Source organism: Falco peregrinus, chromosome 1 (genome assembly GCF_023634155.1).
Source record: "Falco peregrinus isolate bFalPer1 chromosome 1, bFalPer1.pri, whole genome shotgun sequence".
Classification (NCBI taxonomy): domain Eukaryota; kingdom Metazoa; phylum Chordata; class Aves; order Falconiformes; family Falconidae; genus Falco; species Falco peregrinus.
This window is the reverse complement of record NC_073721.1, coordinates 80,732,441-80,759,923: the sequence shown is the minus strand read 5'-3', so window position 1 is coordinate 80,759,923 and position 27,483 is coordinate 80,732,441. Positions and strand designations below refer to the sequence as shown.

Sequence of the window (27,483 nt, the reverse complement as noted above, 5' to 3'; positions counted from 1 at the left end):
GCGGGCGGGACGTGCGCACCGGGGCGGCTGGCGGAGGGGGCCGATGACCGAGCGCGGGAGGCGCGGCGGCTGTGGTCGTCGTGACCCGGCTAGGCCTGCTGAGGAGCGCCGTGAGGGGTTGGGGAGGCCCGGGCCCGTCCAGCCGCGTCTCCGGCCTCCCACGGGAGGCTGAAGCGAGGCGCCGCCCCAGGGTCTGTCAGGATGGTCGGTGAGCGAAACTTGGGTTGATTCTGCCTGTGTAGTTACGCGGATGAAGTTCCTCTGCGGGCACTTAAACTGCACAGTGTGGGTGTTCACTTAGGGCACTGCCTTAATAACAAGGTGATACCTGAAGTAATTTTCATATATGCTAATGCAGATTGATATTCCTTCAGCAGACATGGCACGTGTCTCATTTGGATTAAGTGAAGGCAAAATTTAATGAACTTCAAACAAGCATAGGAGGCGAGAGTAGCTTTAGGTATATGATTGTCTCCAAGGTCAACATTTTTCCTCCGTGCCTCCTTGCTACAGCATATAACTGTTCCAAGTACTCTGCATTTGCTACTCCAGCAGAAGATGAGGTCATTTAGGAACTTGGTTGATACGTGACAGACCTGGCCTAAGCACTGCTGCAAACTTTCCAGATTGTTGCAAACCAGTCCAGTTGCACAATTCCCTGTGTTTGTACCTTTTTAGGGCTGGGGGAATAGGCAAATAGCCATAGCTTTGGACCTTGCAGGCATACATACTAACCACCTATCAAATGTCTAGTATCTCTTTGGAAAAAGACTGCCTCCTGCCATTGCAGTCTTACCGCTTCAAGCCTCCAAGCAACTTTTCCATGTTCTTTAGTTACCAGTATCAATCGGATAAAGTTTGCATATGACATTTTCAGGCATATTCAATAGATTTTTCTCACAGTACCTGGTCACAGGTACTCTCAAAGGTCTTCTCTTAAGTCTTCAGAACCTCTGACTGTAGCTTTTCTGTAGTAGCTCCCACTTACCTTCATTTTAAGAGGTCACTGCAGACTTACTTATTGAAATCTGTCACTTAAAATTACTGTGTAGATACTGTTACTGAAATGGGTTTAGACACGAGACATAAAACCAACAAAGTTAATTTTGCCATTGAGCCACTTAGCAATCAATTCAAAGCTTAATCTAGTTTTGTCTTTACATGTTGCAGATTCGTACGCAGTCCTCTTCGATAGCACAGCTGACCACTAACCAGCAGTGCTATCTGCACAGCAGCCAAGTTTAGACTGCCATTACTGGAGTCCTCCTCATGTTTTAGCATCGACAGTAGCAATTGTATAATCCAGCTTCCAACGTAGTCAAGCAAGAGAGGCAATGCTGTAATTCCAAGACAGCAACAAACACGCTCAAGCAGCAGGAGGGCTGCCTGTGGTCCTCTGCTGGGAGACAAGTCTCTCACGTGGCCATGTCTTTTAGCTGAACTACTAGTATGGTTTCACTTTACTGTGGGACTTTTAGAAGAAGTTATGCTAATGTAAACCAGCTGCTTTCGTTGAACAAGAGTATAGACTTCCGCAACAAAAATAATACAAAAAAGAAAGATTTGGAACCCACATATGCTGGGAGACAGCAAAAGAAGGGGCAGCAAATCTCTGAAACAAAAGTTGGCTCCACTACCCAGGCAGAAATGGCACAAACCACCACAATCTCCATGGATACTAAAGTAATAGAGGAAATAAGAACAACAAAAAAGGAGTTCAGATAAATTTTAATAGAGACAAAATGCTGAAGCTTGGCAGTCTTGCTAGAGCTAAAAGAAAACAGTAGAGCTCCAGGAAGAAGTGCAAACCCTAATTTTCAAGATTACTCCCCAAGATTACCAGGAATATTGATTGCTAAATGTTGGTTTAAGAGCAGTTGTTTGGTGTGTTTTTCTGGAGGAAGTAGGAAGCAGACAAGCAAGATGGAAAGCAGCTGAAAAAAAGACAGCAAGCATACTTTAAGCCCCACAAAAGTGCAGCTAAATTATCAAGACCATCTGAAAAAGGGTGTAATATATTAATAAAGTGTAACTGATCTGAAGCGTGTGGGTTTTGATCAATGCTAAAAATTAAATCTTTGTCCTATGACAAATTATATGAGAAAAGATAATGAATATTAAGCAATATTTAATTAGAAACTTCTGAAAAGTTGTTTGAGAATACTACATTAAATATCAAAGCAAAGTGTTGTGAAGCACCAGAAGCTTTTTCAGCTAAACTCGTGCTTAAGCTGGTAAGAAAAAAACCTCAACAGTAAATGTGGGCAGCAGTTAGGAAACAGAGTTGATAGCACAGAGTAAGTTACCAATTATCAAACTGTACGATTATGTACTGTTGCTATAGTAAGGTTAAAATTATGTATATAAAAAAAAAGATGTTCAAAAGACCACAAAAAGACTTTTTAAGGAAGTCAGGAGTAAAACAAAAAAGTCAATTGCCAAGATTTTTGAGCAGACAGATTTATAAATACTGCCAGGAGACAAAAAAGGTTTTTTTCCAAGTACATGCTGTCCTTGGAAGAAAGCAGGATGGGACACTGATCTCTCTGTGTCTGGTTTTTGACCCGACCATTCCTGACTGAAGACGGCCCGAGGCCCCCTCACGGTACATTGTTCCCCCCGGATAACGACAAGGGCTTACAGACTAAGGCAGGCCGCGCACTTCAGCCAACGTTTCGGCCTGTCCCGTTCCCGCCGAGGCGCTTCCAGCCCCCCGCACCTAGGGGGGCAACCGGCACCTCAGAGCGCAGGCCGCGGGCGGCCTAGGGCCGCGGGGCCGGGCCGCGTCAGGCGGGCCCGGCAAAATGAAACCACATAAAACCGCCAAAAGACGGGGAGTGCCCACCGCACCCCTCCCCCGCCGGCATCGGCCCTCCGAGCCAACCGCAGACGCGCCGCAGGCGGCCCGGCCAGCCGCGGAGGTGGGCCGCCACGCGGAAGTGCTGAAGCCGGCGGCGCTGCCCGGCGGAGGCGCGGGGGCCGGCCGGGGCCGCGCATGGTGGTAACGCGGCGCAGGATGCTGAAGCTGGCCCTGGGGCTGCTGGCGGCGGCCGCCGTGGCGCTGCTGCTGGATTCGTACGCGCCTTCGGGAGCGCAGCCGCCCGTGGGCCAGCGCCGTCGCCGGGCCGCTCGGCCTGCCCCCGGTGCGAAGGCCGCCAACCTGCTGTGGGTAGTGCAGGTGAGTGGGGCCGGCGGGAGGCGGCGGGAGGCGCCGCGCTGAGGTGCGGCCGCCCCCCGCGTTGCGGGTCTCGGTAGCGGCGGCGGTCGCTGTGCGAGGCCAGGGAGGGTCCCCGCCGCGGTGCTGCGGCACCTCCCGGCCGGCGTCCCCCGTTGCTGTCCCGGAGGCTGGCGGTCAAGCCGAAGCTACAGGTTTGCCAGACTGTCCAGAAGATAAGGTGGTGGTAGTGATGGTGGTAGAAGCAGGTAATTAAAACTCGCCTAATTACTACACTACCCTATATGTTGCACCAGTACCCGACATGGTATTATCCGACATCCCAGTGAGACATGTGGGCCCTGCCTGTCCTTTTCCCTTCCAGAACTCAGAATTGTGTGTCTGAGAAAATAGTTACACAGATTTTTAGCAATAGAAGTGCTGGGCCAGGGTGAGAGAGAGCGATGTATGTTAGCTTCGATGTGCACAACTTTGTTTCCAGGTTGAACATAAAATCCAAATTAACCTGGCATAGCCTCGAAAGTAAACTGTCACATCTGGGTGCTGCTGTGGCCTCTCTTCTGACTCTTCCACTGTCACACCCCCAAGTATTTCTGAAGCACTTAGTGTGTAACTAACTGCAAGCTGTTTACATGTTTGCTGCTGTATTACTAGTCCTTTCGTTCTCTTCCATTTGCTATGTATTGTCAAAGTCAGTTTTTGCAGTAATTTTTCCTTAAATTACTTAAGGCTTATCTTTAATGCAGAACACATGTCAAGATTAAAGATACGCTTGCATTAACGTAGATAAAAACCCCTATCTTGAGTTGGTGTTTTGAAAGTCGACTACAGTAGCATTTAGCAGCTGCAGAGCTATTGCTGACAAACAGCATGTTCCACTCCATACTTCTCTTGCCATATTCTCTCTGTGTTACTTCAAGTGGAGCTCTCGCAAGGATAGGTCATAGCACAGCTAATTTGAGAATTGGCTTTATTTTCAAGTGGTTATGTTCTCTTTCAGACGTGCCCTTTAACAGCTGCTTTATCATTGACCTAACTTGGAAATTAACCAAGCACTAAATTTGGTGTTGTGTATGATGATCTTGTGGGAAACAGGCTTCCGGCTCCCTGGTGACTCCATAGGGTCTAATCTAGGTCACTGGCTAGAGCTCAAGATGACTGGTTCTGCCCCCAGCCTTTTTCTGCCTTGTTTATCTTCCCATCCACAGGACAGTATCTTCTTAAACTGAACTAAATTTCGATCTTTGTACATTTACAATTTTGCAAACCTTAAACTTGTATCACGTAGGGGGAAAACAAGTGGGAAGAACTTTGTAGAAAATTAGGCTTCCCAACCACTGTCTGCTAAAAGGCTGGAAATGTACATGCTCCATAGTTATCAGCAGAACAGGAGTAAAGTTTCTTTTAAGACTTTTTGCTCAAGAGTCTGGAGACTGCAACAACAGAAGTTTTTATTTTCTCTGTTTGATTGCTGAAATAGATTAATTGCAAATCCAGGGGCTGAGAAGAAGCAAAATAAGATGTTGTATCTTTGTCAATTATTAAATTGGGTTTGATTTATCAAGTTAGTTTTACTGTGCTCTTTGATTCATGCTACCTTGAACGTGTAAATAAAAATGAAGTTACGTTTATGTTTAAAAGTGTTTTCCTCTTAGCATCCGATTCTGATCTCAACAAAAGTTCCATATAAGCAAATGGGGGATTTTCATAAGCAGAATTAAAAAATGGAATTCAATCAATGTTTGCTACATACTCAAATGACTGAGTAAGTAGAAGCTAAGGCATTTTGTCTCTAAGGTATTTTATCTGGATTTTTCAAAAATTAAAAACCAGGTTTATTAAATTGAATGCAAAAGTTTGTTTTTCTTTCTCAGTTAGTGATATCGTCAGGTGGTCATGACCATGTGCTCACTGTTTTTTGAGCATCAAATACCATTTGTCTAAACTGAGGAGAATGATTTATTAGTTGACTGACTGAAATGGAATGGGAAGTGTGGAAAGTGGAATTGAAAGCATTCACCCAAGATTAATTTTGGAGAAACCTGAAGAACCACAATACTTAAAAAAAATAATTTAAAATCTTATTTTTATTATCACCCCCATCCCACCCCGTATGAGACTTCTGATAGGGGGCTTTGAGTGTTTGGTTCAGAAATGAACAGCATCTTTTACAGTTCTGTACAAATGGTATCATTTCTTGGACAATCATTGCCTTCATGGAGACATATGGAATGGGGTCTAAACACACTCATTAGCTCCATTATAATGCACGGATAGAATGTTAGAAGTCCTTCCACCCAGCTACTGGAAATGTCACACCAGGTACAAATTCAGTTATCAGTATGCTTCAAGTCTTAGGTAACTTGAACTTATTCTTGCTTTGCAGAACTACTTAAGTGTTCTCTCTTGCAGCAAGATCACTGTGTTGCACCAGAAGTTCACAGAATTTGAAAGTCAACAGGCCCTTAGAGCCATCAAAACTTACTGTAGATAGCTACGTATTTCCCCATTTTATTGTATACCCTTAGATTTAAGGACATTTTCTTGATGTAAATGTGATTTTATGGGTTACAGGTGCAATATCATATGCTTACTCTGCTTTTGTTCTCCCCTAGTCATCCTCCTCTGTTTCTCCCTGTATCCCTTTTACTGATATGAATCACTATAACTGCTCTTATGTTGCATTCTTACGTAGTTGGCTTTGCAGAATAACCTGTGGAGCAATAACCCTCTGCTTAGAACAGCATTTCATTTTTCTTTTTTGCAGGTGTCAGACATCCATATCAGTAGATTTCGGGATCCCAAACGAGCTCCAGACTTTGAAAAATTCTGTTCTGAAACAATTGATATAATTCAGCCCGCACTTGTTCTGGCAACAGGTAAGCAATTCAAAAGTGTGAATTTCCTGTTGAATGTTGTCAAAGGAAGAGCAAATAAGCAAAATTCTAGGATCTCAAGAGAGAGCTTTAAAGCCTTATGGTATTTTAAGCAATGGAAATGAGATTGCAGCTAAAGATAGACTCCTAGAAGCAGAAGAGAATAACTTCTCAACTCAAGAGAATTAGTTTTTGTTCAATGTCTTATGTCTGATAGTGAGTTTCGTGTGTATATATGTAACAGATGTAATTATGCAATAAAGCTATTGTTTTCCCAGTCTTTGTTGCTACACCTTAGTCCCTGCTAGCAACTATCTTCCTTCTTGTCCTCCTGGTAGTGATTCTACGTCATGTGTATTTGAAATTACAGAAGTAAGCAATGTCTCTGATTAGTCATTAGGAGACAGTTTCTCTTTCAGAACAATCCCTGCTCATTTGTCTGAAATTCACCTGTGAGCTAACGTAAGATTTCATTGCTGATTTCCATTTGAACATAGCGTACCAAGACAGGTGAAATAAGCCTTGCCTCTTCGTTTGGTAGCTTGCTATTGCTATTGAAATGGATTAAGTTTTGGCAATCAAATCAGAAAGACTTTGAGCCATTGATATATGCAAGGCTTTAGCATCTTAATGGTAGACCTGTACTTTTGTTTCTATAGAGAGTTACTAATCTGCTGCTTGCTTTTTAAGAGTTCAGAAATAGCATATTTTAACTATCAATGCAGGGAGGCTTTACTATGTGAACAGAAATGGGAATGGTTTGAACATTAATTGGAGCTTGAGGGGGTACAGAAGGTGTGAAGTTAAACAAGCTCCTATGAATCTTCAGGTATAACGAATGTGTAACAATTTACTTTGACATGGAATCAGTGAAAGCACTGCAGTGACATGGCTGATATATCATAGAGGCACAGAGTCATGTAGGTTGGAAAAGACCTTTAAGGTCATCAAGTCCAGCTGTTGATGTTTGAACAGGCTGCCATGTCTGCGTTAGAAGGCCTTTGCCCTTATAGGAACCAATTGGACCAGACAACGGGAACGTCCAGATTGCGCACGGGAGACTTGCAGCTGCTTACGCTAGCGGGCTTGGATTGCATGCTTGCCTACGCTAGCAGGCTTGGATTGCATGCTTGCCTAATGACAGTATTTGTGTAAGCTGTGTAGGCTCTAGTTATAGCTTACCTTTGTACTCTTTTAGGTGACCTGACAGATGCTAAGACAAGAGATAAACTGGGATCTGAGCAGGTAGAAGTAGAATGGAAAACTTACCACTCAATCCTGAAGAGATCAAGGGTCATGGAAAAAACCAAGTGGATAGACATCAAAGGGAATCATGGTAAGAAGGAAATGAAACATCTCTTTCCTTTCTGTGATTACAGAGCTGATTTAGGCAAGTTAGAGCATAGAGGTAAAGTGTTAGTAATTACTAGCATGTGAATAGTGGTTATGAGTCTGAAGAGGGGCCTGCCATCCATGTGTCTGCTCTACTGAGGGCACACTTTGTTTACAGACACCGACTGGAGTTTTAATACCAGGGAAACAAGACTCTTCATTTATTGCTTTTGCCTGGCAAGTGGTAGAACATAGCTTTGGATGTTAGTTTCCAGGTCGTTAGTTTATATACTGTATCTTTTAATGGAAGGGCAAACTGTAACCTTACCCTACTGAATAAATGGTTTGAATTTAATTTTCATAGACCTCTCCCCACAGATTTAAGTTAAGAAGTATCACAGGTTCAGCAATCAAAGGAAATTTGGTTTCTTTTGAACAGAAGGAACTCATGGAAGTTTGTGCACATTGTAGATGTCACTATATTATAAATATTCAAACACAAGCTAACAACATTGTAGGCTATATAACCCAGCTGTTAGAGGAAGGGCAAAACTAGGAAGCCTAGCACTGGGGAAGAAGAAAGTGTATGCTTTGTCCTATACAGCCCATATATGACATTTTACTCCCATTTCACGATCAGGCTTCTGTTACCAGCTTTAATGGAGAGGTGGACCCCAGTCACAGTACAAATGTCCCCAGGTTGCTGTCTGTTTTATACATGCTATTCTGTGATGCTATTACTACTTTATTTTCCTTCAATGAGTTAGGTCTTAGTTACAGAAAATGCGCCCAATCCAAAAAGCTTCTGAAAAGCTTTATAGCCAAAGTGGAGACACATGGTTAATTTTTAGCCACTAAATGACAGTTTACATTCCCACAACTGTTACCTTTGAACGGAAACGTAAATGAAAAAACTACTCCCGCTTCTAGGTCAACTGCATCAAGTATATATGATAATATATATATAATATATATATAATTTCTTCTCTGCACAGTTTCACAGTCTGCTTGTCAATTATATATTTAGAAAAATAGCTCTTCAGTGCCTGCTGAGACTGCTTTATCTCAACATTAGGAAATAAAATGCAGAAGTCAATGACCATTTTGGTCTGAAAGTTTCTTCATTTCCTTCTCTCTCTTACAGATTCCTTCAATATTCCACACCTGGATAGCGTTTGGAATTATTACAGGTACTTTTATTTACCATACAGATCTTGTTATATTCAAGATAAAACTCACTAAACAATATTCTGTTTTCAGTTATCACATATATCATATATGCCTTTTCACTGACTTTTCTATAGTCTAGGATCATATTTGTTACTTCCTCTAGCTTTTCCATTGCCAGTTAGTAGAGCAGAATAGATTGAGAAAATAGAGAATTCGTTGTGCAGACTTCATATCTCTTATACCTCCATGTTTTGTAATTGAATATATTTTAAATCTGCCTATGTCTAGGAGATGTTCTATGCATTATGTGTTCAGTGTCCTCAGAACAGTTGTGTGATATATTTCTGTAAAACCAGTGTTCTCAAAGGAACGCGTTTATGCCTCAAAATAGATGAGAAAAGAAAAACAAAGCAAGAAAAAAACTTCACTATTTTTTAATGTTTTTTCTGCATGCCCAAAAGGGCTTTTCATGTCGTGTGGGTCTAAATCTTATCTGAGCCAATTCTTCACGTCGGAGTCATTTTAGAAAACTGCAAGTATTGAAGGCAGATGATGGTGATGGGTGGACAAATATTCTTGAGGAACACACTTGAGATTTAAATGTGAAAATAGGAGAGGAAACTTTCCTCTCTTCAGCTGGCTCTTTTGCCTGTATATTGTAAAGATAGGCTCAGTTGTAACTCGTGTTTAACTTCTCAGTTTCTCCTGTCCTTCATATCTGAACACAAAATCTTCATTCATAATTTTGGTGGTGCTTTCAGCTTTGACTCTTTGGAACTGGAGGAGGACCTGGAAATTTAAATTCTACTTTAATTCAGGCTCTGTAGCCATCTACTTTGCAATAAGAACACAGATTAAACATCTGATAGTACAATTTGCTCCAGCTCCCTGTGGCCCAGCAGGAGCAGATACGTTTTCCCATAAATTCTGTGGGACAGGATTCTACAGCAGCTGCATTTGCAGAAGAACATGGAATCCGCATGTGGGTTTACCACGAAGGGATGAATGTATGGTGCTAGCACAGTTTATGGATGTGCTAGTGCAGTGCATGTCCCTGTATCTTTTGCCACAGTTGTGGCTTCATAACAATCTAGTATCAGTCTTCCGTCCTAGTTTAAGGCTGCTGTCAGAGGTCCTAGTGATACACATGGGAAGGTGTAGCACCAGTGAATTTGCCAGATCATCCCTGAATTGTTGTTTGGCCTGGATGAGCTCTACTGTTTGGAAAGATGTATCAGTCACCTGCCTGTAGTTCACACTGAAGACGTGCTGACAGCAAAAGGGATTAGAAAGGATTAAGGTGAAATTTCAAAGCAATTTAGCCAACCTAAGAATTTCTGAGTGGAATTCTGAGTCAGGTGAAAAAGTCGTTCCTTATTAATTAACAGTCTCTTGCTAAACAAATGTGTTCTCATAATGGTTTTTGCTTCATTGTAGTCTGTTATCATAGCAAAATAAAGAAACTTTAATGAGATGTATCATAATTTCTATCTAAGACTGAAGAAAAGCACTAAGAGTCCTCAAAAACTATTAAGCATCATTAAAGGCAGAACTATCTTTACAGGGACAATGTTAATAATCTAATGTATTGATAAAATATAAAGATCAAGAAAAATTTTAGTAAATGTGCCACACTCTAGGAAGAGAGAGGAGATGGTGGAGTGAAATGGAGTCTTGTGGAAGCCTTTTTGTGTCCCCCACCTGCCCCTGTGAAGTTAAACAGTCAAAAGGACGATGTAATTTTTTTGTTGTTGTTGTCTGAGCAACAGTAAGGCAGTATCTCGTTGCCTTTATGTGATTCCTGAACAAATAATTCATTTTTTGCCATACACCTTTGGGCACTGCAAGCTTGCAGATACAAATAGAGGCTAGGAAAAACGGTTACTCAACCACATCTGGTGTTCATTATGTATTAAAATTAAAGAAGGCAGCAGTTGTATTGAAATACAATAACATTTTTACAGAAAAACGTGGGTTCCTATTTTATGTCCACAGTATGAGCAGAGGATAATTCAACTGTTACACATACTCTTAAGTGGGGCTAAAGGCAGAAGTCTGAGCATTTTGATACTGAGCTTCCGGTTTTCTTACTGAAGTTCATGATGTTCATAAAGGTAACATTAACTTCAAAACAAAAAAGCATTGTGAAAGTGTCTTTATGACATTGGCAGTATTGATTTATATCTGAAACTTGTTTTTTGATACATTGGCTTTTATTCTGTTCAGGTCAGCCTTTTTGGTGTTTTTATTGTTTAATCTGATTGGTAGAGTAATAGTGATAAGAACTGCTTTCTGGGTGGCAAAATATACTCATTATCTGAACTCAGGGATGTTTTAGCTTCCACATATCATGCAGGGAGTTAAAAAAAAAAAAATCCCAAACAATGAAAACCCCAAAACCAACAAAACCAAATGTGTGTGCGCACACACACGCACACAAAAACATAACCCAAAAGAAAACAAAAAAATCCCCCCCAATTAAACCAAATAAGTTTTAGTTAATCTCAAATTTACTCACAGTAATTTTAGTTACAGAATTTAATTCTTAACTGAGCAATGTGTTAGGTACCATTAGTTGGAACGTTGCCTGTCTTTGCCAGTGGAGGATATGTGGAATTCCCATCTAGCATAAATCATCAAAAGCACTTCAGTTTTAGAAGTTAGAAAAACTGAAAATACCTGTTGTCAGTGGAAGGAGAGAAAGCAATGTGTATATTCATTATTACATATATTTATCATAGCCAATATTAACATAAAACCATGGGGGGGGAAAAAAGGTGGAACTAGTTGACATGTCTTTTAAGTCCTTCCCTGTTTACAGTTCTCTCTTTAGAGTATTTTAAGATGAAGATTCAAGAATCAGTTAACATCAGGTAACATGCAAAAGAGCAGCAACCCTTTTTGCTCTCTCCTTTTACTCTTTGAATGAAGAATTCTGATGACATTCCACAGGTGACAGGAGAACTGGTAAGATTTGCTATGTCAAGAAACACAAAAGAGTAATAAGCAAGAGGAAATGCTGCCGTCTTCACTATTTATAAGATTTGGTGTAGTATAGCATCTCTGGTTTGGAACTTTTGGAAAAGGTTCAATATTTCTTTGGTTCAAAATCATATTCCAGTAGCCAACAGCAGATCATTCTACATAAAAGTATTTTAAGCGATCTCTAACAGAATGGTGGAGACAAGACTTGAGGTCTTTGATATTTCTAGGTAAGCAAGGAGAAATCCTTTTTGACAGATTCTTTCAGACACCAACAATAAACACAAGGCTTTTTTTTTTTTCCTTTGCAGATCTCCTTTAATTAAGGGTGTTTAAGATCCTGCTCTGCTGTCATCTTGCCTTTGTTTTGCATCATTTATGCTGCTGGCCTATCCTTTATCCATAAAATAAGTGCCATGTAAAAAGTACCAGGGGAAAATGTACTTGTGCTAACATGGTTTTTTTAAATGTCTGTATAATAACCTGCTTCTTGTCTTAATACATGACCCATGTCATGCATCTTCTTTCAAGTGTAGACTTTTCAATGTCATAGATTACTAAGAAGAGACTTCACTGCAGTAACCAGATGGAGCTAGATTTAATGCAAGAAATCTTGTATTTATACTATGCAGGTTGCTTTTGTCATTGCTGCAAGCTTTCCTAACAGCAATATTGCCATTTATTTTGGCAGGAAATACTCTTCCTGGCGTAAAGATGGCTCTTTCCATTACATCCACACCACCTCTTTTGGGAACTATTCATTCATCTGTGTGGATGCCACACTCAGCCCAGGCCCTAAGAGACCCTATAATTTCTTCGGGATTTTAAACATGGTATTTTCTAAGTCTTGGCATTCCGTTTTTCTGGCTATTTTACTTCTACAGTGGTTTGTTTTGGGGTTTTGTTTGTTTGTTCTTTATAAAGAAGGCTTGTCTGAAAGATTTGTGTTTATCTAAGAGAGACTATGTTTTAAAGTTATGCATGTGGGGCATTTATTTAGAAAAATGAATGTGTCAACATATAGAGTACCTGTGTTCTCTCTCTTAAGAAATAATCTCATACAAAAACATCAAATTAGACATTTTAAGGACATTGTCAGTAGTTTCTTAACATTTAGCTAGAATTGAGTGATAATTTCCTTATATGCTGTAAAGCTATTTTTAAAAAAACAAACAAAAACCCAAACAAAGACTTTCTAATTTCACTCCTTTTTGCTTTGTTAGATGCTTTTTTTCATTATTTTTTTATTAATATTACAGATGAGTATTGCACTTATCAATGGAATAATGTGAAAGGTAATGCTATAAAGAAATGTCATCACCTCAAAGTGAGTTCTGATCTTCTGAGACCATAAAAATGACATAGTATTGCTTTGAAAGTATAATGCTAATAGCAATGTTTATATCGCATATCAGATAACATGGCATATAGATAACATTTTGATTCTCTGTGATTTTTTTTCTCTGTAGTTTGTTGATATGCTGTTCTTGAGATACTCTTCCGAAGTGTTGGCAGAAAGTTACTGTGTTCTGGTAAAAAGATGTCATATTTTGCCTGTGATTAAAAGTAAAGTGGTCTCCCTCTAATCTTGTCTAAAGGAGGCTTGACATGTAATTAAGTGTTTGTAAAGCGCTTGGTGATACTTAAATGGAAGGTGATGTAGAAGCACCAAGCACTGTTTTCATAATTTACTGTAATCTGTAGTGGGTGCAGTAGATTTGCAGATAAACTCAAGGAGCTAAGAAATGCAGTTGAGTCTAGAACTCCTGACCTTGGCTGCAGTAAGTCAAGCATTTGGTTGTTAATTACCCAGCTGCAGGAGTCCAGAGAGCAGATTTTTGCACAAAACTGGAAGTCAAGGTAGATACCTGTAACTTCTAAGAATTAAACCTCTGCCAGGAATTTGAAAAATAAATTAGATTTGTATCAGTGATTTGATTGCGTAGCTTAGGTAAACATATTCTTAAAGCCCAAATTCATAAAAGCAAATACTGAATCCATTCTTTTTTCATATACCTTTATTTCTGTTTCCTTTACTCATGCCCATCAGTGTTTCTTTCCAGGTAGTTTGGAAAGAATGTGATGGTGGTTCTCAGGGTTACCCTAAAAGATGATCTGCAAAATGGTGAAAGAGAGGATTTGTGTTCTTTTCTGGTTTTACTTTTTTGCCTCTTCTGTTAGACTTTGAGATCTTATTGGTATTGGGGGTCTCTCTGGACAGTAAGTGGTTGATTTAATATTGGAGGTCAAACAAGTAAAGGAGAGAAATTTTACCTGCTGTGTGTAAGTGTTACTTTTGCGTAACTTTAACAGCAATGGTTGAGCAATATTTTCAAGATTCAGCACCATAGTTAGTCCAGTTAAATGACTGAAGCATATGGTACACAGTTTCTGTGGTCTGTCATGCCTATAAAAGGCCATCTAGCAACTCAAGAGATAGTAGGGATGATAACTGTAAGGTAAAGATGTTTGTAAAATCAACTCAAGTGTGTTGTCTTTGACTAGATAAATACACAGCAGAAAGGATAGATAGATTGTTCACTAAAATCTTTCTTTACATTGCACTTTGTCTGTGTTCAGTTGCAAGGAAGATGTTGAGTGTCTTGTTTTCACTTTATTTTTCCAACATTGGATTTTAGGTCCCTGAAGCAACTGAGACTATTCTCTGAAGGAAAAAAAAAAAAGATTAATTGATGAATTACATTCTTGATTAATTTCTTTCTGCTTTCCTTTTGCTATTCTTTCTAAATACGCTGAATGTTAAAGAAGTTTGTTTGGTTGTCTTTCAAACACCTGCCTATTTCAGAATCAAATGAAAGAGCTATCTTTGATGGCAACAGAAAGTCTGCACAGCAATCACACTATCTGGTTTGGCCATTTTCCCACCTCAACAATCATCTCCTCAGCCCCAGGCATACGAACATTAATGAGGTAAGATACTTCTTTTTTCCCTGTATGTTTTCAGTCTGAAGTACATTTCTTGCCTCTCTTCACATGCTTGCGTGTCACTTTTCAGGTTTTCTGCAGTGGTATTTCCTTCCCGCCCAAACAATCACAATTCTTGTGTTCTTTTATTAGTTCTGCCACAGCCTATTTATGTGGACATCTCCATACACTGGGTGGGCTGATGCCAGCCTTGCACAGTCAACACCGTGGCGGCACTCTGGAACTTGAATTGGGAGACTGGATGGATAACAGGAGGTAAGTAAAACCTGTGTGAGCAAATTACTATATGGAGCCTACCTGGTTATACTGTGATTCCCTTTTATGCTGTTTGGAGAATTTGAAAGAAGCATTAGATCTGCCTGACTGGTTATTACTATTAGTGCTTTTGAGAAATTTCTCTTAAGTTTGGGATTTTTTTTTCCCTATACCAACAGTGTGCTAATAAATTAAGTAATTTTTTTATTCATTCTTGGTGTTTAAAAATTAAAAAGAGGATATCTAAATATTGAGTATGCGTTTAGTATTCAAAATAGACAAATATATTGTAATAAAATTCAGCATCTGATAAAAATCAGAATTTTAGAGACGGAAATAGTCTACCTGAGAAATGTTATGTTAGCAGCATATCAAAACATGTCCGATGCTATATGGAATGTATAGTAGTATATTAGCCTTTATTCTGCAGTGATCCTAAGACACTTGTATGCATGCAGGAAGAGAGCACACTGGGGTCTTTGTCCATAACTAGAGTACCTACTCAGACACTGTAGTAATGTACATTATATTTGAAATCTTTAACATAATGTTCATCTAACTGAGTCATGTGCAAAATTCAATAGATCTTGATGTTCAGAATTTTGAGTAGTGCTTCAGTGATTTATAATAAAATGAAGCTGATTAGAGGTAACCAGCTGTACAGAAATACAGCAAGTTGTTTAATATGGGATCACCTACAGAGGAGAATAAATGGAAAATAAACAAGTTCTGTTTAGGAACTTGGGAAGCATGGGACTCAGCTGTGCATGCAGTAATTTGTATTAACAATTTTTTTTTCCCTTTCATTATAGGTACCGGATCCTTGCGTTTGATCATGACCTCTTTAGCTTCGCAGATCTTAACTTCGAAGAATGGCCTGTAGTTCTCATCACCAATCCCAAATCCTTCCTTTACAGCAGTTCTGCTCATGAGCCACTAGTCAAAATTCTTCATTCCACTCATGTCAGGTACCCTGTAGTCTTTTGATTTCACAATATTTAACTACATCTTAATAGTTGGGGGTCTGTCTTGGTTGTGATGTACATCTATATTTATATGTATATACCCAAAATGTATTAATTTTTTTTAAATGTGTGTCTACTGTTCTCAGAATCCCCTTTTCTCTGGAAGTTTGTTCTTGAGAACTCACTTTGTATCATATCTGTGATAAAAGGAGATTATATAGTAGCAATTCATGTTTATTTATGCAGTTATTTCCCCCTAAAGTCAATTAAACTTTTTTATGTACCCAAAGCTGGTAGAGTTAGATTAACACATAATCTCTGTTATTTATTTCACATGTTCACATCTGACACCGATGATTTCAGGATTTTGTATGTATTTTTCTAAGTGTTTTCTCTGTTGGCTTCAGACTTCTAAGCCTCTTGTCTTTCCAGTTTTACATCCCTTATATATTAAAGCATCTGAAGCCTCTGCCAATTTTCATATTGGTTTTAGCTCTTTCCATCCTTCCTTTTCTACCTTTTCTTTTTTTATTTGTATTTCAAATTTCTGTGCCCTTTCCAGTGTCTTAAATTTGCTGTTAGACCAATAGGCATGAAATACATATTGCATACACAGAATTACAATTAAAAGAGGTTCATCATACTTTCAGTTAGGAAGCAGTGTCCTACTAAGTCTACCTACTTTCCAGTTTCCTATTTAGAACCTTATCTGAACTTTATCTGAACCTTTCTGATGATTATATTAAATATATGAACTGGTCAAATCATTCAACGTAGAAGCAGTGAATCATTTAGGTTGGAAAAGACCTTTAAGATTATTGAATCCAACCATATTGTTCTGTAAAACTCCTCCATAAATAAGGGAGGCCAACAGCATCCTGGCCTGTATCAGAAACAGTGTGGCCAGCAGGACAAGGGGAGTGATTGTCCCCCTGTACTGGGCACTGGTGGGGCTGCACCTCAAACACTGTGTTGAGGTTTGAGCCCCTCACGGCAAGAGGGACATTGAGGTGCTGGAGCGTGTCCAGAGAAGGGCAGCAGAGCTGGTGAAGGGTCTGGAGCACAAGTCTTGGGAGGAGCAGCTGAGGGAACTGGGGTTGTTTAGCCTGGAGAAAAGGAGGCTCAGGGGAGACATTACTGCTTTTTACAACTACCTGAAAGGAGGTTATAGCGAGGTGCTTGTCAGTCTCTTTTCCTGAGTAACAGGTGATAGGATGAGAGGAAACAGCCTCCAGCTGCGCCAGAGCAGGTTAGGTTGGATATTAGGAAAACTTCTTCACTGAAAGGAAAGGGTGGTCAAGCGTTGGAACAGGCTGCCCAGGGAAGTGTCACTGTCCCTGGAGGTATTTGAAAGACATGTAGATGTGGCACTTAGGGACATAGCTTAGTGGTGGACTCCTTCCTTTGACTGAAACATGCTCTGGAATGCCTTTTGTATTACCAGAAATAAAAGAAGTTTTATGTGCAATACATTGAGTCTACATTAGTATGGCTGTTTCTCTGAAGATAAGCACTGCCAAGTGATACTGAATTTGTTGGTATCTCAGATCTGTAATACCAGTCTTGCGTTCCACTCAGTTTCTCATAAATTCAGTTATAAAGATTGAGAGGTTATGTTTTGGCTAGCAAAAGTAAAAAGCAGGAACCAAACAAACAAACAAAAAAAATAACAAAGGACTTTAGAGAGAGAGACTGGCAATTTTTAATTGAGGTATCTACAAGTATTTGATTATGTGTCTGTGTGCAGGAGGATGCATCCCACTTGTGTTAGCAAATGTTTTGACAGCAAGAGTTCTAAGATTATTTCTGCCAGGACCTGAGGATCTCTGCCACTTTTGCAGCTGTTCCACAGCCCGGTTTTCTATCCTAATCTTTTGCACAGTACCATACTGAACTTCTCTCTTTAACTGTAGGAAAGAGCTACCATGTGACCGTTAGCCTACATATTTCACCATTTTAATTTCTAACTCTTTTGAACTCTGAAGTACAAGGTAGCATAATCTTTAGGGACTTTTCTTCAGGAAGTAAAGACAAATCTGCAAGTCCTGTAACAAATCTGTTTATTTTACTTTTTATTCACTCCTTAGAATTCTGGCCTTCTCTCCTTCTGTCATTATCTCTGTCAAAGTCAATATAGACGGAGTTCACTTGGGGAACGCGCATCAAGTGTCTGGCCCTCTCTATGTACTGAAGTGGAGCCCACAAAACTACAGTGAAGGGTTCCATCACATAGATGTGACTGTCCAGGTAAGGTACCTGTTGGCATTCTTTGTATTGGATTTCTGTGTGGTCATGTCTGCTCCATCACCCTTCTGCATCACATAACTAGGGACAAAATATGTGATAACAGACTTCCTTTCATATTTATCTGATTACAAAAACCAAAGGATTTATTAAATGAAAAAACTCTGCTGAGCACTAAAGCATTTGTAAAGCCTCTGGACAAAATAAAGGATTCTTATTTTCACGAGAAATATAGTAAGACATGACAGAAGAGCAAGTAATTGGTCAAAAATAAATTCAGTAACAGACAACAATTAACTTTTAAGGTTGTCTTGGGAAAGAAAAGATCGGGTTTGATCAAGGAAAATAGGAAATAACATCATGTTAGTCCAGAAGGCAAAGGAACTGGATCCTGGAAGATTGGAATACTGTCTTTGATTATCTGTTTGAAGTTCTTTTCATGATTTCTTACAGTCTGACAGTGAATATGGTTTCTGTTTCCCAGAACATCAGACTTAACTGGTATTAGATTCCTGGGTGCAAAAAATGTTTTCCAGTGAGCGCTTCTGTTCTTGTACTATATTTTATTTTTGTATCTTCAAGTGGTCTTGGAAGAACTCGATCAGACTGTTCTAACATTCTGCACATTTGCACAATACTAATGGGATAGTTGGGAAAATGGGAAGCTTTGTCCTGCTTGATGGAACCCAGCTAGGCATTATTTTTCACAGGACAAAAGCGATAATGCTTTTTTTTTCTAATGGCCTTTTTGTACTGCCAGTGTTCGACCTCCTAGCTTGTTACTGTTTTCTGTGATGCTTTACTTGGGAAAGCTGCATTTATTTTTTTGGTTTTTTAATGATGATGAAAACATATGCACAAAGCTGAGTAACCTTTGAAGAGGGTTATACAGGCCTGCCTAGCAGTAGTTTGCTTGCAAATTATGCTTGTTATCAGGTAGCTGAATGGGATTTTTAAAAAAATAATTTCCTTTCCCCTCCGTTCATAAATAACTATTACATCTAGTAACTGAATAGTTCTGGGAAAATAAGGAGGGTGAAGTGTTAACTGGAGTTAGGTACCTGGAGAAAATACGAACACTCACTTGCTGTGCATTGTTTCTGGGATTGCCCAAATATTGTCTCAGCTGTTATCAGACTGAACATACTGAATCCTTTACCATAAATACACCATTGATTTTGTACTGGAAGATAAGATGTTGTATCGGGTTTGTGTGGCAAGGTTTTGGTTAGCAGAGGGGCTACAGGGGTGGCTTCTGTGAGGAGCTGCCAGAAGTTTTCCCTGTGTCCACCGGAGCCAGTGCCAGCTGGCTCCAAGACAGACCAGCCACTGGCCAAGGCCGAGCCCATCAGGAACGGTGGTAGCACCTCTGTGATAGCACCTCTGTGATAGCATATTTAAGAAGGGGGTGGGGGTGAGCGGGGGAAGCTGTGCAACAGCAGCCAGCTGAGAGCAGTGCAAATATGTGAGGGAATCAACTCTGCAGACACCAGGGTCGGTGCTGAAGGAGGGCAGGAGGTGCTCCAAGCACTGGAGCAGATTCCCCTGCAGCCTGTGGTGAAGACCATGGTGAGGCAGGCTGTCCCCCTCAGCCCACAGAGGGTAGTGGCGGAGCCGATATCCACCTGCAGCCCGTGGAGGACCCCACCAGAGCAGGTGGATGCCCGAAGGAGGCTGTGACCTGTGGGAAGCCTGTGATGGAGCAGACTCCTGGCAGGCCCTGTGCCTCGTGCAGAGAGGAGCCCGCGCTGGGGCAGGTGGGCTGGCAGGGCTTGTGACCCAGTGGGGGAGCCACGCTGGAGCAGTCGGTTCCTGAAGGGACTGCACCCCGTGGGAGGGACCCACGCTGGAGCAGTTTGTGAAGAACTGTAGCCCATGGGAAGGACTCATGCTGGAGAAGTTCATGAAGAACTGTCTCCCGTGGGAGGGACACCGTGCTGGAGCAGGGAAGAGTGTGAGGAGTCCTCCCCTGAGGGGGAAGGAGCAGCAGAGACAATGTGCGATGACCTGACCAAACGCCTCACTCCCTGTCCCCCTGAGCCACTGCAGGAGAGGTGGTAGAGGAAATCAGGAGTGAAGTTAGCCTGGGAAGAAGGGAGGGGTGGGAGGAGGGTGTTTTTAAGATTTGGTTTTACTTCACAATATCCTGCTCTGATCTGATTGGTAATAAATTGAACTAATTTCCCCAAGTTGAGTCTGTTTTTCATGTGCCAGTAATTGGTAGTGATCTCCCTCTCCCTATCTCGACCCACAAGCTTTTTGTTCTATTTTTTCTCTCCCCTGTCCAGCTGAGGAGGGCAGTGACAGAATGGCTGTGGTGGGCACCTGGTGTCCAGCCAGGGTCAACCCACCACAGATGTCAGTGTTACACATGCAGAAATATCGAATTGATGAATAAATGTGGCACTGTTATTGATTAGCAATATCAGTTACTAGCAAATATGTCAGAAAAGAAGCATGACAAAGCTTCAAAGTATTTTAAGATGGGCTATTATCTAGAACTGAGCTTTCAGAAAACAAGGGGGGGGCAGTAGTCACTGTCTTCTACAAACTGCTGAATCTCTGACAGGATCTCATTATACACAGCACTTTGGTGATTATAAAATCATAATCTTAATTTACTTGAAACTACAAAATTGGCAGTAAGTATTCCTTTGTAGGTAAAGTATTTAATATGGCAGTATGCCAGACATGCATGTGCCAATCGGATCTTTCCAGAAAAGCTGCAGTGATGATTAACAACTTTAACTAGGTATTTTGTGCGCTACTGGTATCTAATTGCTCTCTTATTTTCTGTCAATCTAGGATGCTTCAGGAAGAATTAGCACACGGAGCCATATATTTGCTATGGAAGAAAATCTCTCTCGTAGATTTGACTTTTGGCCATCTGTTATTCTTCTCATTGACTACTATGTTCTAGTAAGTACTTTCAGCAAAACAGCTGTCATTCCATGTTGGTTTCCCCAGAGACTGCACAAGGCATTTTCCTAATTCCTGGCTGACTTGAATGCACTTTGCTGTTTCCAGATATGACTCCATTGGAATTTCACAAATATTTCAAGTTTCCTTTCTTAAGTTGCGCGTTTCAAATGTGAATGTGCAGCAATGGTTCATGCAAACATTTGACTTAGTCGATTTAGTCACAGTTGTCCATTTCTGGGCATTGGTATACATACAGTTTGTGCAAGCAAGAAATGGAAAAGCAGCTATGGACATAGTAGAAAAAGGAAACATTAAATCAAAGAAGACTTCACTGTGGCCTATTGCAATACATGTACTGGCAAAAAGGCTGGAAAAAGTCTCAAATCAGCTGCTGACGTTGTAGCTAGCTCTAGCAAAGAGGAAGGCAAAATTCCCATTGGCCTCAGTGAGTTCCAGGTCATACGCGGAACTGTTACAGCTCAGTACATGCAAAGAAGGCATGCCATAATAGATTAGGTGCACTTACAGAGCAAGATGGAAAAGTCCACATGACTGTAGATAGTATCATAATTGGCTCAAAATTATATTACTTTTGTTAATCAGTAACTGATAGTCTCCCCAATGTTTTGAACTGCATTTCTATTTAGTACACACTGTTTTATATAGGAAGTGTATTTACACTTTTTCAATGGATGTGGTTTACGATCCATTTTTCTAAAGATTCAGGTCTATCACTTTGAGCCATCCAACTGAATTCAAGTCCATAAAATGCAGGTTCAATAACTTGGAAACTCCTAAGTTTCGTTTTGTTCTTCAGTTCAATGGCACCATCAAGCTTTGAATATGTGTTTCAGTTAGCAATCTTTGTATCGTTCTTTCAATGTCCATAAGGCTCAAAGGCAGCTACTGCTCCAGGGCTGGCTTAGAGTGACAACTGTCTTTTCAGGCTCGTGTGCTCTTTGGACTGATTGTGCTGATTCAGATCACCTTGCTCGTTATTTTCAGATACCTCCAAAAGCCAGCGCTTAAAGGTATGTACCGGTGTTTGTCTGTGGTTTTTAGACGTTCTGATTTCCCTAAACTTTTTTTCACTGTTTATCTGTATGCTAACAATACGTAAGTAATAGCACTGTTAATCACCATGCGCGTTCTGCATCTAGTACTGTGGGCTTTGATTGGGTTCTCAGAAACTGCTGGTTTGCTTTTAAGGGGACCTAGAAAATCTTCTGTATATCAAATAAAGTAAATTAAAACCTAAAAACTGGATCAGGTATCTTGTGTTTAAACAAAAATTCAATTAATTGACGTCTAAAGGTTTAATTTTAATTGTCGCACTGAAGAATGCAACGCATTGGGAAAGGAATGTTTTATTTTGCATTAGTTCTGCATGTGTGCTTGTTTCAGTAGAGCTGGCACAAAATTCAGTTACCTGAGTGGAGAAACAATTTCCTTCTATAAAAATAATGTTTGTTGATCTTTACAAAAAGCATGAACAGGCTTGGGTCTTTCTCAAAGACCAGTTCTATCATAACTTGGTATTTTGTTTGTGATAAATCTGGTAGATTAAATTTAATATTGTTAAGCTTGTGGTATTTATCCTTTAAACAATTGCTTGAACCACAGCTTACTAATGAGATTTTTCTGGAAGCCACCTCCCTTCCTATTCATGTCAGTGTATGTCCTTTGCTTAATACTGATCACATAGCATCCTGAGGTAACTACAGCAACTGCCCTCATAGAAAAAGAATAGATGAACAGATTTTCAGGTGCCTTTATGGTACTCAGCAGCTAAAAATGAAGAGCTAGCACTCTGATCAGCTAGGTCCCTGTAGACCATGACAAATGTTTTACAGATTAGTGAACAAATTATTAGAGCTGTTGATTTCCATTGGTCAAGCTTGCCCTCTGGGAGTTAATGCTTTGTGAGAACTGCAGCCATGTAACAGGTGAAACTCTACAAGCCAACTTTTATAGGAAGGCTCTCTTGATCTCCGAACACTGCCATTTTAACCCCTAGCCTTCGTTTTATCCGATTTGCTATCAGATCTCACTAAGTAGATTTAATCAACGAAAATCCTGTAATCTAGTCATTGCTGACCAGCCTTTTTGTGTTGGCACAGTTACTTTTTTGAATCTCTTACTTTTCATTTAATATGAACATTCTCCATGTTTTTCACTCTAGCTAACTTAATTTTCTGGGTGTAGAATGGTCATTCAGTTTCACTTACATACAGTAAGTGTACTCATTTAGAATGGCAGCTTCTGATGGTTTTAACATAGATTGTTTATATTTATTGTTTCCTTACTTTCAGGTATCACAGTAGCACCAGAAATGCATTCTTTTGTGTTTGTTCTGTGGACATGCCAAATACTAATTTTATGTTTCTTATTTAATAGAATGAGTAAATAATGTGCACATTTGTTTCAGAAAGACCAATATTTTATATATATATATATGTGTGTGTGTGTGTGTGTGTGTTGCAACCTGAATTAAGGGTATTTTTCTTAAATGTTGTCTCTGTTTAGAAAAGCCAGGATTACTTACTCTGACCTCGTATTCCCTTCATGTCTTCAGTAAAACAAATACCTTCTATTACTCAATTATGTTTTTGAATTTATACACCATTCTAGGTAAGTAACCTAGTGTACTGGCGGATATAAATTCGTATTTTTCTATTACACATCAAAGCCTGATGAAAAATGAGACTTCTAGCATCTTGGAGAATGGGGAAAATCGACTTAAGTTACAAAATAAATGTGGAACTTGGAAAGCTAACATCCAAAAGGACTAAAGATTTGTTTGTAAGAGCCTAACTTAAAAGCCCTAGAATGAATTAAAAACTTAATAAATTGCTCTGAAAGAAAAGTGATTATTTTTAATTTGGCTTTCACTTATTCTTTGGGTAAGATCTGTGGTGTAAAATGAGTATATGGAATGGACGTTTCATATGACATGTCACTAAGCTTAGCTCTGGTGCTAACAATATCAGTTTATTTCTCCTCTGATAATATAAATTACAAAAATAGCTCCTTTCTTGGCAGTCAGGGTAGTATGCATAACATAGCGCAGCCTGCCCATTTTGACATCTAAGCTGAGCCAAGCTGGAATTGTTTACGACCATGTCTTTCATATCTTTTACTGTAATTGAGGGAAAAGGCCAGCATTTGGAAGAATCTGCCTTTTCACTTCCTCCCATAAGGAAAAATTTAGTTGTGATGGTCAAAACGGCCAGAGAGATTAAACCAACATGGAAGTATTTTCATTGCATGCCACAGCTCATTGGTGTACCGTAATACTTTCACACCAGGAAGGTTCATCAGATTGCTGTTTGTTGAGGGTGAAAACATGAGCCTCACTGCTATAGACAAGCAGTAGAGAAGTCATGTGCCTCAGTTAACCACTTTGTGCTCAGGAATACGAAAGGCCGTGTGAAAAAGGGGCCACGTCTACATTGTCTTCTCTGATAGCGTTGTATGTTTGGTTTCCTCTCTTGCAGGACCGTGGTTTGTAGGTGAACTGATAGATGGCCAGGTGGGGGCCTGTTTTTCCTTTGGGCTGTTTGTTGGTGGTTCCTTCTTCCAGGGCAGTCTGACATTTGTGGTTGGGATTTTACAGGTACATATTTATAAAAATTAAGGCTGACAAACTGCTCTCTTCTGGGGGGGTAGTGGTGTGTCTGATCTTTGTATATGTTTTTTCAAGAAAAGAGGGGGGTTTATATATATAGTTTTATAAATAAAGGAGTCTCGGAAGGATAGAGATTAGTGGCCAGGCCTGACCACAAACAGCTCTTTCTTACCTTTCTGCAAATGTGAAGTACAGAAGGGAAGGAGGTTGTACAATATTTTCTCAAACTTCTCTTTTCCTCTATTCAACGTTGCTTTGGTCTCCCTGGATGTCTGGAGTAGAGGCCATCTCTACAGATTTACCACACCATTTTTTAATTTTTTTTTTTTTTTTTTTGTCCTCAGTTCAGGTGCAGGTTGCAGTGATTTAAGCAAGAGGAACTGAAAGGCCAGGGCAGCCTTTGCAGACTGAATAGCCATTCAGCTCAGCGGGCATCACTCCCAGTACACACAAGTCCAGGTTTCCCAGCAGTCTGACCTGCCTGCCCTCTGGTTTTCCCAGCTGCCCTTAGTCTGAAAGAGAGGGTGTTGTTCCTTGGCATTTAAGCCAGACTGTGCTAGTATTGCCTGCTTTGCGGTCTGGCCCTTATGCCAGTGCTAACACTTGTCTCACATCACAGTGGGCTGGGTCAGAGAGCTACACTGACGTAAGGACCTTCCTTTTTTACTGTGCTAGTATTTTGCCAAACTCTAGCTCCCTGAACTAGCTCCAAGAAAGGTCAAATGTGTGCCAGTGCCTCCCCCTGCAAGGGAGTGGACAGGAACGTTTGGCCAGGGACTGAGGCACAGGCAGCCACACGTCTGTCAGCTGCAGAGTCTTGGAACTGCATCCTGAGATCCCAGGTCTGGGAATTGTACTTAGCCCTTACGATGGGGCGGTTTTATATGCTCTTACCTTTCTGTGCCCTCATGCATGTTACCAAGAACACTTGTTTTGCTCATCATCTTACTTTTCTCTGCTCTTCTTTTCAGCTGCTGTTTTTCAACCTGCCATTAATGGCCTACCTGTGCTGGTGCCTGTTGCTGCGATGCCAGGGTTACAGCTTCCGTTCTCATGTCCATCACATCCCACGCCTCGTGGCTGTGCTTGTCCACCTGGCAATGGCACTCCTCCTGGCCTGGCAGGTCTATTCCTGCTATTTCCTGCAGCGAACCTACGGGACCTTGGCTTTCTTCCTCTCTCCGATGAGAACGTGGCTGGTGGTGCTGACCGCAGCTCTGATTTGGAAAACCTGGACACTGAAATCATCTGAGCTCAGAACTTACATTCTAGAAATGAAAAACTGTCAGAGCTCCTGAAGCAAAATATACGTATTCAAAGTTTTTTGGCTTAAAAACTGTGAAGGCACAACCTATAGTTTGTGATGCTGGAATTTTATACAGCCCAACCTTTAGGTGGCAAGATCTGAAGCTGCACTTGCATTGCTACAGAGCTGTATCAAATAGTGAATGTATAACAATCTGTGATACATACTTTTATTGTATTATACATATACAACACACTGTATAATACATGTTATATAATACAGTTATACATTAATACAGTATACAGTAAACTGTATAATAATCTCTTTAATAGGGGGTTTTGTGATAAGAAGACAGGTATGTCCAAATGGATCACAAATGGAAATGTTTGCCTATTACCACTGTGAATGGAAAAAATATTTTTAATTCATTAAATTATTGACTTTTATAATGGTGGGGAAAATGAGCACAGACTTTGATAATGAACTCCAGGATTTGTGCTTAACTTTTCTTTTTATTTCAAGATTTACATATATTTCTACAAGACTAGACCGGATGCCTTTATGAATTAATGGTTATTGCAAAGGTGCTGTGGTGCCCTTCTCAGTGAGAGTCCGTACAGTAAGTGCTTGTACACTTTTTCACTTCGTAATGCTATATATGAGCAGTTTATAGGCTATTAGGTGCGTATGTGTGTTCACGTGTAGCTGAGCCACGGCCTATTGCTTTTGTCCTGGGAGTGCTGGCTATTAACATGCTCTCTTTCTGGGAGGAAGGAGTTATGTTTTCCACTGCCCAGGTTGCCAGTTTTTCCACACTTCACCAGTGAAAGGACAGTGAATGATCAATGTTGCTGGGATTTCCAGCTGTAGTCAGAGGTCAGCTTTAAAGCAAAGAATGGAAGCAACGTCCTTGGGACGGGAGAGGCCGAAGGAATCATGTAGTCTGATACCTATAAAGTCTGTAAGTGAGAGGGGTCAGAGCTGTATTTCTGCATCTCAGTCAAATGTGCCAGAGTGACCTAGGAAAACTCATTTCAGTTTTTCAAAGTCTAAAAATGATAGAATAGTTACATTTATGAAGAATGCAATGAGCCAGAGAGAGCTGAGGTGCCTTTATCTGTAAAGTAAGGAGAACACTGTCTTACTTCACTAGACTGCTGTGAGTGGAACAAAAGACTTGAGGTAATTTTACAGTAACTTATTTATGGCTCCTCAAGAAAAAGGATATGGGAAAATAAATTGAATTGGAAGAAAATATTAACTACAACTACGATTTATTTATTTATTCATTCATTCATTTATTTCTAAAAGGTGGCAGGTTTCCTGTTCCTTAATTCCTGTTCCTCAATGACTGATGATATAATAGGAAAAAGAGAGTAACAGCTCTCATCTGCACAAGTTAAATACACTGTTAAGAGAATACTTTGCCGCTACATGTTTGTCTTGCAAAGCTGTTAGAAAATCAGGGGCAGGGCACAAAATTCACTTGTGAGAAACACTACTGAAATATTAATAACAAAACGGACATTTCACAAGTTACTTTTATATGATCAGGAGCATAAGAAGTGGCAATAAAATATATCTATACCCTGTGACAAGACCCTGTTCTGAAATGAGACTTTTTTTTCGTTGTGGTGGTAGCAGTAGATTGCAGTGTCATAAAATCTCAATGTAGTCCAACGTCTGGTTTGTGTAAGATTAAAAATCTTACAATCTGTCAAATACATACTTTTTGGGTCCAT

The 27,483-nt window shown here is 40.2% G+C and overlaps 1 protein-coding gene across 8 annotated transcripts; it reads left to right on the top strand.

Annotated features, from left to right (window-relative positions):
- The first annotated feature begins 66 nt into the window (after window positions 1-66).
- TMEM62 (transmembrane protein 62) lies at window positions 67-27,341 on the top strand. Of its 8 annotated transcripts, none has more exons than XM_055815953.1 (16): window positions 67-208; window positions 1,171-3,178; window positions 5,943-6,054; window positions 7,250-7,387; window positions 8,528-8,573; window positions 12,227-12,368; window positions 13,005-13,067; window positions 14,342-14,466; window positions 14,614-14,736; window positions 15,549-15,704; window positions 17,789-17,948; window positions 20,751-20,864; window positions 21,814-21,898; window positions 23,394-23,498; window positions 24,365-24,483; window positions 25,467-27,341. In XM_055815953.1, the coding sequence occupies exons 2-16, from the start codon at window positions 2,996-2,998 to the stop codon at window positions 25,791-25,793; spliced, it is 1,998 nt and encodes a 665-aa protein (XP_055671928.1). In that variant the 5' UTR covers window positions 67-208; window positions 1,171-2,995; the 3' UTR covers window positions 25,794-27,341. The 8 variants fall into 8 exon arrangements, with proteins under 8 accessions (XP_055671928.1, XP_055671938.1, XP_013159787.1 ...); XM_055815960.1 differs by lacking the exon at window positions 67-208 and adding an exon at window positions 268-285; XM_055815963.1 differs by lacking the exon at window positions 13,005-13,067.
- The last annotated feature ends 142 nt before the right edge of the window (window positions 27,342-27,483 follow it).